The sequence below is a fragment of the Staurois parvus genome, unplaced genomic scaffold (assembly GCF_062004578.1).
Source record: "Staurois parvus isolate SC_StPar_1 unplaced genomic scaffold, SC_StPar_1.0 ptg000789l, whole genome shotgun sequence".
Classification (NCBI taxonomy): Eukaryota; Metazoa; Chordata; class Amphibia; order Anura; family Ranidae; genus Staurois; species Staurois parvus.
The window spans coordinates 442,941-457,457 of record NW_028318585.1 but is presented as its reverse complement, the minus strand read 5'-3'; the positions used below and the strand labels follow the sequence as shown (position 1 = coordinate 457,457).

Below are 14,517 nucleotides of genomic sequence, written 5' to 3'. Positions count from 1 at the left end.
TTTTGGGTCTAGTGGCCGGAGACAGTTTGTCAGACGACCCCCAAACACTGAATTCAAGCCACAGTACACTGTGAAGACAGTGAAGCATGGTTGCGCAAGCATCATGATATGGGGATGTTTCTCATACTACGGTGTTGGGCCTATTTATCGCATACCAGGGATCATGGATCAGTTTGAATACATCAGAATACTTGAAGAGGTCATGCTGCCTTATGCTGAAGAAGAAATGCCCTTGAAATGGGTGTTCCAACAAGACAACGACCCCAAACACACCAGTAAATGTGCAACATCTTGGTTCCAGACCAACAAGATTGACGTTATGGAGTGGCCAGCCCAATCCCCGGATCTTAATCCAATAGAAAACTTGCGGGGTGACATCAAAAATGCAGTTTCTGAGGCAAAACCAAGAAATAGAGAAGAACTGTGGAATGTAGTCCAATCATCCTGGGCTGGAATACCTGTTCACAGGTGCCAGATGTTGGTTGACTCCATGCAACACAGATGTATAGCAGTTCTCAGAAACAGTGCTTATACAACTAAATATTCATTAAGTGATTCAAAGGAAAGAAAAATCTTCAAACATTTTTCAGTTTATATAGTGAATGTTTGAGTTTGTAAAGAAGAATACAAACACTGCTATTTTTTTGAACAGTCTAATATTCACTTTTCTTCAATTTTTTTTTTAGAGGAACAACACAAATTTGATATATTTTTCTTCATGTTTTGATTTGGAATAGAATGTGTCGTGTTCCCAATGCATTTGTGTGTATGGAAATAAAAGCTATTAGAAGGATTTTGAGCTTTATTCACTTTTTTCAACACACTGCTATTATTTTGAACACAACTGTAGCAGATTACATTTTGGCCTAAATTTAATAAGAAATATAAAAGGTTAAAAGAGTGCAATACGCAAAAGCTCATACCTCTGGATTATTTCCATTCTGTTTGTGCTTCTTATTTTTTTCTGGAAAACCACCTATAAAAACGTATTTTTATTTAAAGAACTGAACTCCGAGCAGGCATGAACAGACACCAGTTAAAGCAGTTAATTATTCAGAAAAAACGTTAAAACTGAAGTTTAACCTTCTTATATTTTGCCCGCTTATATGTCTACTATACTTATGGGCCAAAAGCAACTACTATGAAACTCCACCTTTGTGGCAAATGTAATTAGACAAAGCAGCAAAATCATCAACTTTTAATTTGCAACCAGTACCACACTACTATGACATTGGTATATCCTAAATCTGTACTAGTATTTATATATGTATCTGTATAACTGTGGATGATGCATCACAATATAAACTCTTTGGAAGGCTAGGACTGATGTACACCAACCTACACAACATGTCTGTGTTCTATAAATGCACACAATTGAAAGAATTATATTTAGCTTACTTCCATAGGTCTGTGTAATGCTGCCATGGTTGGACAATGCGGTCTTTATAGTTTCTAAGAGATTGTTTTGTGCTATAATCCCCCAAGAACAACAAGATCTGTGCACTATATCACAAATATTCATAACACCAGCAAGGTAAAATAGCCCCTACAAATTTCCTTTATGGTAAATGCAAATTGTTTATTACCATGGGAACTTCTAATAACTAGCAAAGCACAAAATCTATGTCTTCCACAAAAACACAAAATATACCGTACTTACTGAGAGAGACGGAGCGTAATATTTCTGGGGTCCAAGAACTGCTGGAATCTGTGCTGCTGCTTGATATACTGTAGTTAACAGAAATAAGGATGACCATGAGGGTAGGGCAATGTTTTTGCTTACAATAAACTTTCAGGCAAATCGCTAAACATGCAGTTAGAATACATATATAATTACTGTTCTAAAATGTAAAATTCTTTTGAAACGTAAAATTCTTGTGATACAAGATATTGTCAATATTCCCAACGCAATCATTCCTGGAATGGCTTACAAATAACTGCCAGCTGGAGACATCTAAGATAAGTGCACATTATTGCCAGCACACCACAGATCACCAATTTGCATCCAAAGCTTTTACTGAAGAATTATTACATCACAAAGGAACAAGTGCAATGTTTCAAAACCACGCATGACACTTTAATCAGGCAAGTGATGTCAGCCATTCTTGTGATAAGCCAGTCATACATGAATCGAAATTTGGCCGGTTCAGCAGGGAGCAGCTGAACTTTGATCCATGTATGGACAGGGTGTGGTTCCACAGCAGTTGAAAGACTTCTGTACAACTGCCCTGTCAGATTTTTGACACTATAGCCGGGAGTGACGATCAGTGAATTGTGACAACTGGGAAGTCTCCTCGCTGTCAGAATACAAACGCACAGCAGGAGGATTCCCCTATCCACCTCAAATGTGTTAAGGGGGGATTCAAGTATATTTTTTCATTCAATCCAGTGGCTGAACAAAAAAAAAATCATCTATTAGATGCCATATGTGTTAATTGGACCTTAAGGTTAAGGCAAGTCTTTGACAAGGAAAATAGCAGAAATGTTTATTATTAGCACTCTTCAGTAAACTATGATAACTTCATAAAAGCCATTCTAATTTCTTTATTTTCTTTTATTATTCTAGGTCAAATGACTAACAGCTAACTAGCTCCCAAGCTGTTCTTTTCTTTGAGGCAGTGGGCAGGATCTAATGATGCTCCCAGATCACCTCTCTGTGGCATAGAGGAGCAGAAATTCTGTAAGCCCATGGGGCTATGACTTGGCCAACAATGCCCATGTTATGGGGGAAGCAGTGATGTGATGACATCACCACTGTGCTTAATGGGTAACCACAGCTCCAAGGGCTGACAATGCTGCAATTTCAGAAGTGGGACTGTGGCCTTGCCGACTCAACTAGCAGGATCAAAAAGTACATATTAAAATCATAAGAAACAATATTTAGGAAATTGAAAATGAAAGCATCACCTTTATTTAAGGGAATTTCACTTTAAGCAGTTAGCGGACCACACAGTAAACATACATACTGTAAAACAGGATTTTTCAGTTACTTTTAAAACCCTTTTCTTGGAGTACAGTACAGGATACTGGATCCTTTGTGTTATATGAAGCTACCTGCAGGTGACTGGATTCTGGCAAATGACCTATAGAGACTTCAGGGAGATCAAGTTTTCAAACTGCTTTGCTTTGAGTCCCTGGCTGTACTTTGAGTTTCAAAACTCAATAAGATATAAAACTGTGTGGTGTTTTGCTGTGCAAGAAACTCTTGAAGGGTTCCTCCACCAGACTGGGACATGCTGAGTGAAAGCCTGCACCACAGACTCCTATTAAATTACTTCCAAGTTTCCATGCCCAGGCAAATGATGCCATACATGCCGGGAGTCTTCAGGAGGGGAAGAGGGGTTTTCTCAACTAAGCACACCCTCCTGCCTGCATGTCTAAGGAAGTCCTTTGTCCTAAGGATTCTGGATAGTGAATTTGATTGATCATCGATTATTGCCATTATGCCAGTAGCATTCTGGTGAGTGCATAGTGGTGGTGGAGTATTCACTGGACCCCCAAGCACTGTGTGGAAATGGATACTTCTCTGTTGTGTCTTGTAGTGTCACTGATACACAGTTTTACACTGTATGGACCAGGGTGGGACTGACAACTCATGGGGCCCCCGGGCAATAGGGGATCATGGGGCCCCTGTGTCCTTGCCCAAACCCAAAAAAGCCTATGAAAAAGGTACCAGGGGCATCTCATGGGGCCCCTTACTGACCCCGGGCCCTCGGGCAGTGCCCAAGTTTCCAAATGGTCAGTCCGCCCCTGGTATGGACTATATTAATTTGTCATTACACTTTGTTTATATGTTGATATTCTTTTTTTGCACTAATTTTTATACACGTATTCGTTGTTTTATTATATGTTGAATTCAATACAACTCCTTAGCGGTGCACTTTATGCACACATGCCAAAATGGTGTATGCATGCACAGTATACCCAGGAGTCCATAGCCACACAGTTGCACTAGCAGCCCCAATGCAACAGATTTGCAACAGATAGAGGCCCATAATGGTGTCAAATTTGAATAAAAGTGTTGCAGCATGCACTTCACAAGGTCCATGGGGATCAGAGTCAGCACACTGGGGGCAAGTTTTAAAAGGGTTGAGCCCCATTTACTGTAGCAGAGCTCTTCAGTAGTGGAGCGGGATTAACTGGACAAACCTCCATTCTGCTTTGGCCACCTGAATGGGCAAACCCCAAAAGGAGTCTTCAGAGACAGGGCTCCACCCAGTGATGGTCCTTGGCTCTGGACCTGTACAGCACCCTGCAGCTAACTAAAAGCAATGCATGTTGTGGCAAGATAAGTGCTGACACATGAACAAGTGCCTGAAGGGATAATACAGGCTGAGCATCTTCTTCCAGGTAGGATTCGGTTACAGTTCCCCTAGGCTTAGCTGAGGTGTTAACTGGTCCTGAAATTTGCACATGAAAGTCAAGGGACTATGGAGTAGCTACAACTTGAAATAAGAATCCTGCAGAACAAAACCCCAGTCAAAAAAGGGGAATAACTTCAGTCAGGAGAAAGAACTTCCATTACCTAAGGACACTAGCAAAAAAGCTGCGAGTGGGAGGTGTTATAATCAGGATGTCCATGCAGCTTTTTTGCCAGTGTCCAATCACCTGAAGGCTGCTTCCTATGACTAGAGATCCTGTGTTCTGTACTGTACAATTATTATTACAAATATTATTTATAACCATGCTGTAGCATCAATAGGCTTGCACATCACATGCAACCCTATGTATTATGTGACACTGCAACCTCTTTGTTTATATTTTTTTAAATGTTTATAAATTAAAAAGAAGAACATTTGTTTCTATTTCTGCTGTCAATTTTTGCTACACATTCATGGAATGACGATGCAGTGTACAGAGGAGCAACTCCATCACCCATACAGTGCCTTGAAAAAGTATTCATACTCCTTGACATTTTCCACATTTTGTCATGTTACAACCAAAAATGTAAATTTATGTTATTGGGATTTTATGTGATAGACCAACACAAAGTGGCACATAATTGTGAAGTGAAAAGTAAATGATAAATGGTTTTAAAAATTAAAACAAAAATGCATTTGTGTTCAGCCCCCTTTACTCTGATACCCCTAACTAAAATCTAGTGGAAGCAATTGCCTTCAGAAGTCACCTAATTAGTAAACAGAGTACACCTGTGTGTAATTTTATCTCAGTACAAATATAGTTGTTCTGTGAAGCCCTCAGAGGTTTGTTAGAGAACATTAGTGAACAAACATTATCATGAAGGCCAAGGAACCCAGACAGGTCAGAGATAAAGTTGGGAGAGGTTTAAAGCAGGGTTAGGTTATAAAAAAATATCCCAAGCTTTGAACATCTCAATGTTCTCTCACTGTCTCACTGTTCAGTCCATCATCTGAAAATGGAAAGAGTATGGCACAACTGCAAACCTATCAAGACATGGTCGTCCACCTAAACTGACAGGCCAAGCAAGGGGAGCATTAATCAGAGAAGCAGGCCCATGGTAACTCTGGAGGAGCTGCAGAGATCCACAGCTCAGGTGGGAGAATCTGTCCACAGGACAACTATTAGTCATGCACTCCACAAATCTGGCCTTTATGGAAGAGTGTCAAGAAGAAAGCTATTGTTGAAAGAAAGCCATAAAAAGTCCTGTTTGCAGTTTGTGAGAAGCCATGGGGGGGGGGGGGGGACACAGCAAACATGTGGAAGAAGGTGCTCTGGTCAGATGAGACCAAAATTTTACTTTTTGGCCTAATAGCAAAATGCTATGTGTGGTGAAAAACTAACACTGCACATCACCCATCACCCCACCGTGAAACATAATGGTGGCAGCATCATGTTGTGGGGATGCCTTTCTTCAGAAGGGACAGGGAAGCTGCTCAGAGTTGATGGGATGATGGATGGAGCCAAATACAGGGCAATTTTATAAGAAAACCTGAGTCTGCAAAAGACTTGAGATGGGGCAGAGGTATACCTTCCAGCAGGACAACAACCCTAAACATACAGCTATAATGGAATGGTTTAGATCAAATCATATTCATGTATTAGAATGGCCCAGTCAAAGTATAGACCTAAATCCAATTAAGAATCTGTGGCAAGACTTGAAAATTGCTGTTCACAGATGTTCTCTATCCAATCTGACAGAGCTTGAGCTATTTTGCAAAGAAGAATGAGCAAACATGACCCTCTCTAGATGTGCAAAGCTGGTAGAGACATCCCCAAAAAGACTTGCAGCTGCAATTGTACCGAATTGTGGTTCTACAAAGTATTGACTCAGGGGGGCTGAATACAAATACACACCACACTTTTCAGATATTTATTTGTAAAAGATGTTAAAAACCATTTCTCATTTTCCTTCCACTTCACAATTATGTGCCATTTTGTGTTGGTCTATCACATAAAATCCCAATAAAATACATTTATGTTTTTGGTTGTAACATGACAAAATGTGGAAAGTTTCAAGGGGTATGAATACTTTTTCAAGGCACTATACATCATGTGTAGAGTCAGCAGACTCTATAACTCCACCAGCTAGCTGCTGAATTTGGCTGATATGAAACATTAATATGCAATGTTTCATATTTATTTGGCTAAAAAGAAAAAAATGAATAATTTTTTAACTTAATAAAAGAAACCCACAAATCTTACCGTTCACGAGCAGGTGATGTCAGACTTTCCTGAAAATGTAAATATATAACTGTAATGTAGTTTTTTCAAATGCTACTACAGCCATTTCATTTTTTTCTGTTGAATAGAGAGCATTCTGATTGACAATAATGTGTGTACAATGCAGATCTACTCAGAGCTATTTTTTTTTTATTTTATAATGGAGACCTACTCAGATTTGCCACACGCTGGGACACTGTATAATGTAATTGTTGAAAAGGGCTACAACTATTTTGCTATAGTATGATATTGTTTTGTATATTTTGAAACACTCCACTCCAAAAATAAATAAAAAATAAAATATATTTAACATAAAGGGGCTGCAGACTATAAAGAATTCTAAATGGATTCTGTTATGGACACGTTTTGTTTACAAACAGTGCAGTTCTACAGTATTTTACATGACAAAGCTTAGCCTCACAGTAATAGAACACCCGTACAATGTTCCCATTCTTCCTTCATGAGAGTGGCCAGGCCACTCAAGAAAAGCAATAGCTCTTGTGTTTATGTTAGAGGGATAGTGAAAACGTTAAAAGCCTTTACAGCTTATCAGTTTAGAGTTAACTGTGAGCTCTGCCACTATTATTGCTCTCGCACAGGCTGTCCCAATGATACCTCACATGTGTGGCGTGACCCCGGTTTTAGATACACGGGCACACAATTGCATTTGCAGGTGTATGCAGGGCAGTGAGTTACAGTTATTTTTTTCAATACATTAAATATTGTTTTTTTGCTTATTTATTCATTTATTTTATTTGCCTCAGGAAATTACATCTACAGTGGGGATCGAAAGTTTGGGCACCCCAGCTAAAAATTTGTATTAATGTGCATAAAGAAGCCAAGGAAAGATGGAAAAATCTCCAAAAGGCATCAAATTACAGATTAGACATTCTTATAATATGTCAACAAAAGTTAGATTTTATTTCCATCATTTACACTTTCAAAATAACAGAAAACAAAAAAATGGCATCTGCAAAAGTTTGGGCACCCTGCAGAGTTAATATCTTGTACTGCCCCCTTTGGCAAGTATCACAACTTGTAAATGCTTTTTGTAGCCAGCCAAGAGTCTTTCAATTCTTGTTTGAGGTATCTTTGCCCATTCTTCCTTACAAAAGTCTTCCAGTTCTTTGAGATTTCTGGGCTGTCTGTCACGCACTGCTCTTTTAAGGTCTATCCATAGATTTTCAATTATGTTGAGGTCAGGAGATTGTGAAAGCCATGGCAAAACCTTCAGTTTACGCCTCTTGATGTAACCCCCCGTGGATTTCGAGGTGTGTTCATTATTCAATCATTATCCATTTGTAGAAGCCATCCTCTCTTTAACTTCAGCTTTTTCACAGATGGCATCAAGTTACCATCCAAAATTTGCTGAAATTTTATTGAATCCATTTTTCCTTCTACTCGTGAGATGTTCCCTGTGCCACTGGCTGCAACACAACCCCAAAGCATGATTGATCCAACCCCATGCTTAACAGTTGGACAGAGGTTCTTTTCATTAAATTCTGTGCCCCTTCTTCTCCAAACGTACCTTTGCTCATTCTGGCCAAAAAGTTCAATTTTAACCTCATCGGTCCACAGAACTTGTTTCCAAAATGCATCAGGCTTGTCTATATGTTCATTTGCAAAGTTCAAACAATGATTTTTGTGGTGAGGACGTAGAAGAGGTTTTCTTCTGATGACTCTTCATGAAGACCATATTTGTACAAGTATCTCTTTATAGTGGAATAGTGTACCACAACTCCAGTGTCTGCCAGATCTTTCTGGAGGGATCGTGCAGTCAAACGTGGGTTTTGAATTGTTTTTCTCACAATCCTGCGAGCTGTTCTGTCCGATATTTTTCTTGGTCTTCCAGATCTTGCTTTAACTTCCACTGTTCCTGATGACTGCCATTTCTTAATTACATTCCGAACAGAGGATATTGACATCTGAAAACGCTTTGCTATCTTCTTATAGCCTTCTCCAGCTTTGTGAGCGTCAGCTATTTTCAGTTTCAGTTTTCTAGACAACTGCTTAGAAGAACCCATGGTGCTGATTGTTGGGGCAAGGTCAGATGAGTCTGGGCATTTAAAACCTTTGAGACTGACATCACCTGGTCTTCCCAGACGATGATTGAGAACAATCCATGACACTGGCAGGTCTCAGCTTTGCAAAGGGGGCAGTGCATGCTATAAATTCTGCAGGGTGCCCAAACGTTTGCAGACGCCATTTTTTTGTTTTCTGTTATTTTAAAAATGTAAATGATGGAAATAAAATCTAAATTTTGTTGACATATTATAAGAATGTCTAATCTGTAATTTGATGCCTTTTGGAGATTTTTCCATCTTTCCTTGGCTTCTTTATGCACATTAATACAAATTTTTAGCTGGGGTGCCCAAACGTTCGATCCCCACTGTATGTCTTTTAAAGCTGAACAGGTGAGTAGAGAGTCAGAAGACTTAAGGCAGGAAAATCAGCAGGCCCTGATGGCGTTAGTCCTAGGGTGCTCAGGGCATGTGCAGACCAGGTCGGGGTGTTCTTCAACAGTTCTTTAGCCTGAGTCTATGAAAAGTCCCTATGTTGTGGAATAAGCCTTGCCTTGTTCCTGTGCTGAAGATACCATGTCCTTACAGCTCAAATGATTCCAGACCTTGACCTTCCACATCATGAAGACTTTGAAGAGACTTGTTTCATCAGGTACAGCCCATGGTTAGTAAATATTTAGATCCTTTGTGGTTTGTTTACCAGCTGGGACAGAGTTGAGGATGCTATGATTTTCATGCTAAATCACATGTATGCACACCTTGATAAGCTGGCGAGCACTGTGAGGGTTATGTTTTTATACTTCTCCACTGCTTTTAATACTAACAGGCTGGATCTCCTGTGCAAGAAGCTAGCAGCCATACAGTTTGTGGTCTAGGGCTATAGGACTGTGGTGGAGAACTTTTCCACATGGTGTGAGGATAATCATCTGTACCTAACTGTGACAAAGCTGGTTGTGTATTTCAGAAGGAAGGCACCGGAGACCGGTTTCTCCATCCGAGGAATGGATGTGGTTGTAGTTGAAAATTACAAGTATCTGGGGGTGCACATATGCTGGACTGGAGCAAGATCACAGAAGTGCTCTATAGTAAGGGCCAGAGCTGCCTCTATTTTTTGAGAATGAGGTCTTTTAACATCTGCCGAATGATGCAGAAGATGTTTTATGAGTCTGTAGTGGCGAGGGCTCTCCAGTATACAGTGGCCTGCTGGGGAAGAAAGTTCACACCGAGCGTCAAAATGGGCAAGAAAGGGGATTTAAGTGACTTTGAACGTGGCATGGTTGTTGGTGCCAGACAGGCTGCTCTAAGTATTTCAAAAACTGCTGATCTACTGGGATTTTCACACACGACCATATCTAGAGTTTACAAAAAATGGTCCGCAAAAGAGAAAATATCCAGTGAGCAGCAGTTATGTGGAAGAAAATGCCTTGTTGATATCAGAGGTCAATGGGAAGACTGGTTACTGCGACATTCAGATGGTAGGGTCAGAATTTGGCAAAAAACAACATGAAAGCATGGATCCATCCTACCTTGTATCAATGGTTCAGGCTGGTGGTGTTGGTGTAATGGTGTGGGGGATATTTGTTTTGGCACTAGCAAAGTGTACCTAATAAAGTGGCCGGGTGAGTGTAAAATTCTTCTCTGTGAGTGCTGGATGTGAGGATTTAATCTGGTCTATGATCCAGATTTTTATGTAGTTTTTATATTATGTTGGTATTAGGTTAACTAAGATTTTTCGGCAATGCAAGAGAAAGTTTTGTAATATTTTAATTTTGGTAGTTTGATTTTCTGTTATTGTTCAATTTGTGTTGTTTATTCTCTGTAGTATTTTAATAGGATAGTATGGTTTATTAGCAAATGGTATTATTTAGTTTCATATGGTAATATTGCTGTTATTGGTCATTTTATTGTTGTCATTGTGTCATTTCTATTCGTTATTGTAATTTTGTGTTGTCTCCATTGAATATAACTGTATTATAATACTTTCCCATTGGGATTATTAAATTGTTCTGAATCATTGGCACAAGGGGATAACAAACCCCAATGTGATAGCAGGTGACAGGTACTCTTTCAGGAGATAATGGGGCTTTAAAAGACCCCATTGTCTCCCCTGCCCTCCAGTGTAGATTTCTGCTCCTTAAATGCTTTCCCGATTATATCAGCCAGAGAATGACAACTCAGAAACTGGAATTGACAAAATTATTGTTGCTTCTGATTTCATTCTGGCCAGAAGAGATTGAACACCAGATGTTCTTTGGTCTGCTCTCACCTGCCATACTGAAGCCCACTGATGTGGTCTTGGGCTAAAAGCAGGAAAGCCTGGGAGACCCTGCTGCCTGCACTATAAAAGTGATTGGTGGCTATACAGCTGCAGATAACTTTCACTTTACAGCCAGGAGCCAGCTGAACAAAGCAGGCACAAGCTGCCTGTTGTGCTTAACCCTTTGCTGAATAGTTAAAGCAGAACTAAAGTCTTAAAAAAAAAAAAAACTGAGCAGGCAGGCTCTTTATTGCAATAAATGAAAAAACCCTACCTGTTTGCTCACAGTCTTCTGTAGAATGTACAATGAGCTATACATGCACAGTCCTTTAGTTTACACAGTGCTTGTGTTATGGGATGGAATGAAGACTGCACATGTGCAGAAGTGACATCATCTAAAACCAGCCAATCAAGATGGCCAAAGACTGGTGTCCTGAAGAAGCTGGGCTGAGGATGAAAAAGTCATGACTTTTTACAAAACAGGCTAAGATTTCTATGTAATGGTACTAGCCTATTTCTTAGATTTACTGGTTGTTTTGACACTGAAGGCAATTTATGTTCCCTGTATGCTTAGTTTGAATTACCCAGGTCATTATTGAAGGATTAAAAATGCACACCAATGGCCCCACAATCATACCTAATACTTATTTTAATGCAGTACACTGCAATGTAAGGCATAGTATGCATGTTGTGGTATGCTGCTGTATGGGCGCATTGCCCACTATTCAAAGTGAACACTGCAACACACTGAGCTGCATTACTGTAATGCAAAAATGTGAACTGGAAACAAAACTAAATGCATTACCCAGCACACTTACCAGATAGCCAGCCAAGAACTGATTAAGCTGTCTAATGATTTGCATTAAAAATAGAGGTGTGAATTGGTCCTATAGGCTTCATGAAATACCTCTATCAAATCAGTATTGGTAATTTACTTACTTGAAATACTCTAGGTGGTGTTGTGATAACAGACGTATCAACTTTGGTTACACTTTCTTCACATTCTATAATGAAATTAAATATTTTATTGCATCTTGTGAACGCAGGAGAAAATGGTAAATCACAACACCCTTAAAGTGTTAGTAAAGTCTTGGTATTTAAAATCCACTGACAGGATTGGTTTTTATAACAGAAGAGACCCTAGTGGTCTCTTCTGTCATAAATTACCCCCTTGCATGTCAGTGGGTAATGTGATCTGAGCCACTCATGCGCAGCTCAGATCAAATTTATGGCCCACTCTGTGTGCTGTGGCGAAGACCGGCAAGAGATCTGAAACCTGAAAGGCCTACCAGGGAAGATGGAAGCACCAGGAGATCAATTACAGAGCTGTGCTGGAGGGCTCCGTTTGCAGGTAAGTCTGTTATAATGTGCTAGTATGCAGTGCACAGCCTTGATGAATGAAAGTTGTAAGCAGAGCCCCCTTGATCTTCACTGTAACCTTGATGACTGTTAAGGTTGTTTGTGGGTGATCCATCCAGATAATTCTGGATCTGTAAATCATTTACAATGGTATTGTATTAAAAAGCATTATGCTCTTCTTGAATTATGACATGAAATTTAACAGCTAGCCTTGTTCTTTCAAAAAATATAATAAATGGGCTTCTAGACTTACATAAGATACTAAATAAGGTATTAATAAATTACTCTTGTCAATAAATACAGCAATGGATGATGTATGACTATGCACTCACTTTACTTGAGAGATGTATGGTTATCTATTTGATACAGCTTTTGAGCATATCATTATAACAAAACAAATATAAAAAAATACATTTTCAGAATAACTGAATTTAAAGAAAAGCTTCAGGCAAAAATGTTAATTTCCCATGCAGTGGGGCTGTGTCCATACTGCATGGGTGTAACGGAACCGGTACCCGACCGCACTTGGGTATATTCCGTTGAACCGCAGCTTCCCCTGTCCGAACACCATCCACGGACCACACCCTTAAAATCCCTCAGGAAAAAGACCGCACCCAGCTCTTAAAACAGAAAGCCAACAACTCTTTTTATTTTAACACAAAACACAGGATATATACAGAGGGCGGGGAAACACATCATCACCCCTCCCCATCCCACCAAGACACAGAACAATGGGATGAAACACATGGTAAAGGACATTGACCAACCCCCACACCAATACACAAACAGTACATCCCATAATAGTTGGCTGGACAGGAAGACACAGCACAATGGGGGGTAGCACATGGCAAACAGACAATAGACAGCCATGTGGCTATACACAAGACTCAAGCATTCACATACACACCCTGTACCCCTTAAACAGGCACAGGGTGGGTTAAACATAATGATTTGGGGAGATGATACAGAGGTCCCCCCACCCCCAAAAGTCACTCCCGTCACAATGGGTTAAATGCTCGTTTATGTCTAGGGGTTCGGAAAGTGGAGATTTACTTACCTAATCTGTGGAGTGCAAGACTGGTCCCTGCCGCTCTGCCCCCACATGCTAGCAGTAGTGAACAGGTTGTTCCTGACGTCATCACGCGCACAGACCAGCTGCGGACGCGAGGACGGCAGGATCAGTCCACCACAGGACGCAGGGGAGCGCGGCTTTCCGGAAGATCAGAAAACAGTGTAACTGTAGCTTTACCTTGAGCCCCTGGACAAACAAGCAGTTAAACCAACACTGCGGGCACAGCCCCACTGCATGGGAAAATAAACATTTTAACTGGAGTTCTGCTTTAAGTATTCTTAAAGAGTCTGGAGTGAGGGGGAAACCACAGTATAGTAAAGTGTTCTAGTGAATTAACAGATCTATTTATAAAGCAGTTGGCGACACTACTGGTGCTGAAGTCCTTGATGACCAATCAGGCCTTCCGCCTCATCTGTTATTCACAACAATATAGGCAAGTCAAGTTATATTTCTATACTCTTTTCTCCATTTTTTGTAAATAAAAAAACACTACATTTCCAAATTTTAGCCTGTTTTATTTCTGGAGTTTTACACAACTCTGATTTGCCATCACCTTGTAATGAATCAATATATAGGCATAACATTTTCTTGTTTTTGATATAGAAGGAAAGGGCTCAATCTCCTGTCAGTTTGCCCAGGGATGCAACATGAAATGATAGGAGGTGATGTGTTGCCTGCTGAAAGCCCGTTTTAACCAGTGACACCCCGTTGCACCACAACATAACCATCTGCATTACACTCAGTTGCAAAGAGGTCCCATTCATTTGAACGGATTGCACTTGGTGGCATTGTTACCTGCTGAAACCGACAGGTTGTATAAATTTCACCACACCACAACTGGCAGTAGGGATGTGTACTAGCTGCTCGTGTTAAGGTACACTTTGGCAGTCTGGAAGGGGGCATTAAAGGGGGCAGCTCATCCACCTGTTTTTACTGCCCCCTCACCCACACTTGTGAATAAGACCTCAGCTTTTTTTGAAAATGTCAGCTGTTGAAGCAGTAATTACAGAACAAAAGTATGTAGGAATCTTCTCTCAAGTTTGCAAAAATATTTAACCTCTTGCCGCCTGCTCACAGCTAATTATTGCAAGCAGCTGCAGGCACGGCAATGTACATGTACGTGACGTCTGCATCTGGGTTTTTGGGCACACATACGTGCGCCCTCT

General features: G+C 40.3%; 1 protein-coding gene across 1 annotated transcript in view; it reads right to left on the bottom strand.

Moving 5' to 3' along the window:
* Positions 1-14,517, bottom strand: part of LOC149444318 (uncharacterized) — a 104,686-nt gene that overhangs the window by 44,559 nt on the left and 45,610 nt on the right. Inside the window, 6 exon segments of the mRNA XM_089654673.1 lie at positions 924-976; positions 1,661-1,728; positions 6,625-6,653; positions 11,860-11,953; positions 13,337-13,434; positions 13,529-13,581. Coding sequence (XP_089510799.1) covers positions 924-976; positions 1,661-1,728; positions 6,625-6,653; positions 11,860-11,953; positions 13,337-13,434; positions 13,529-13,581 — 395 coding nt within the window.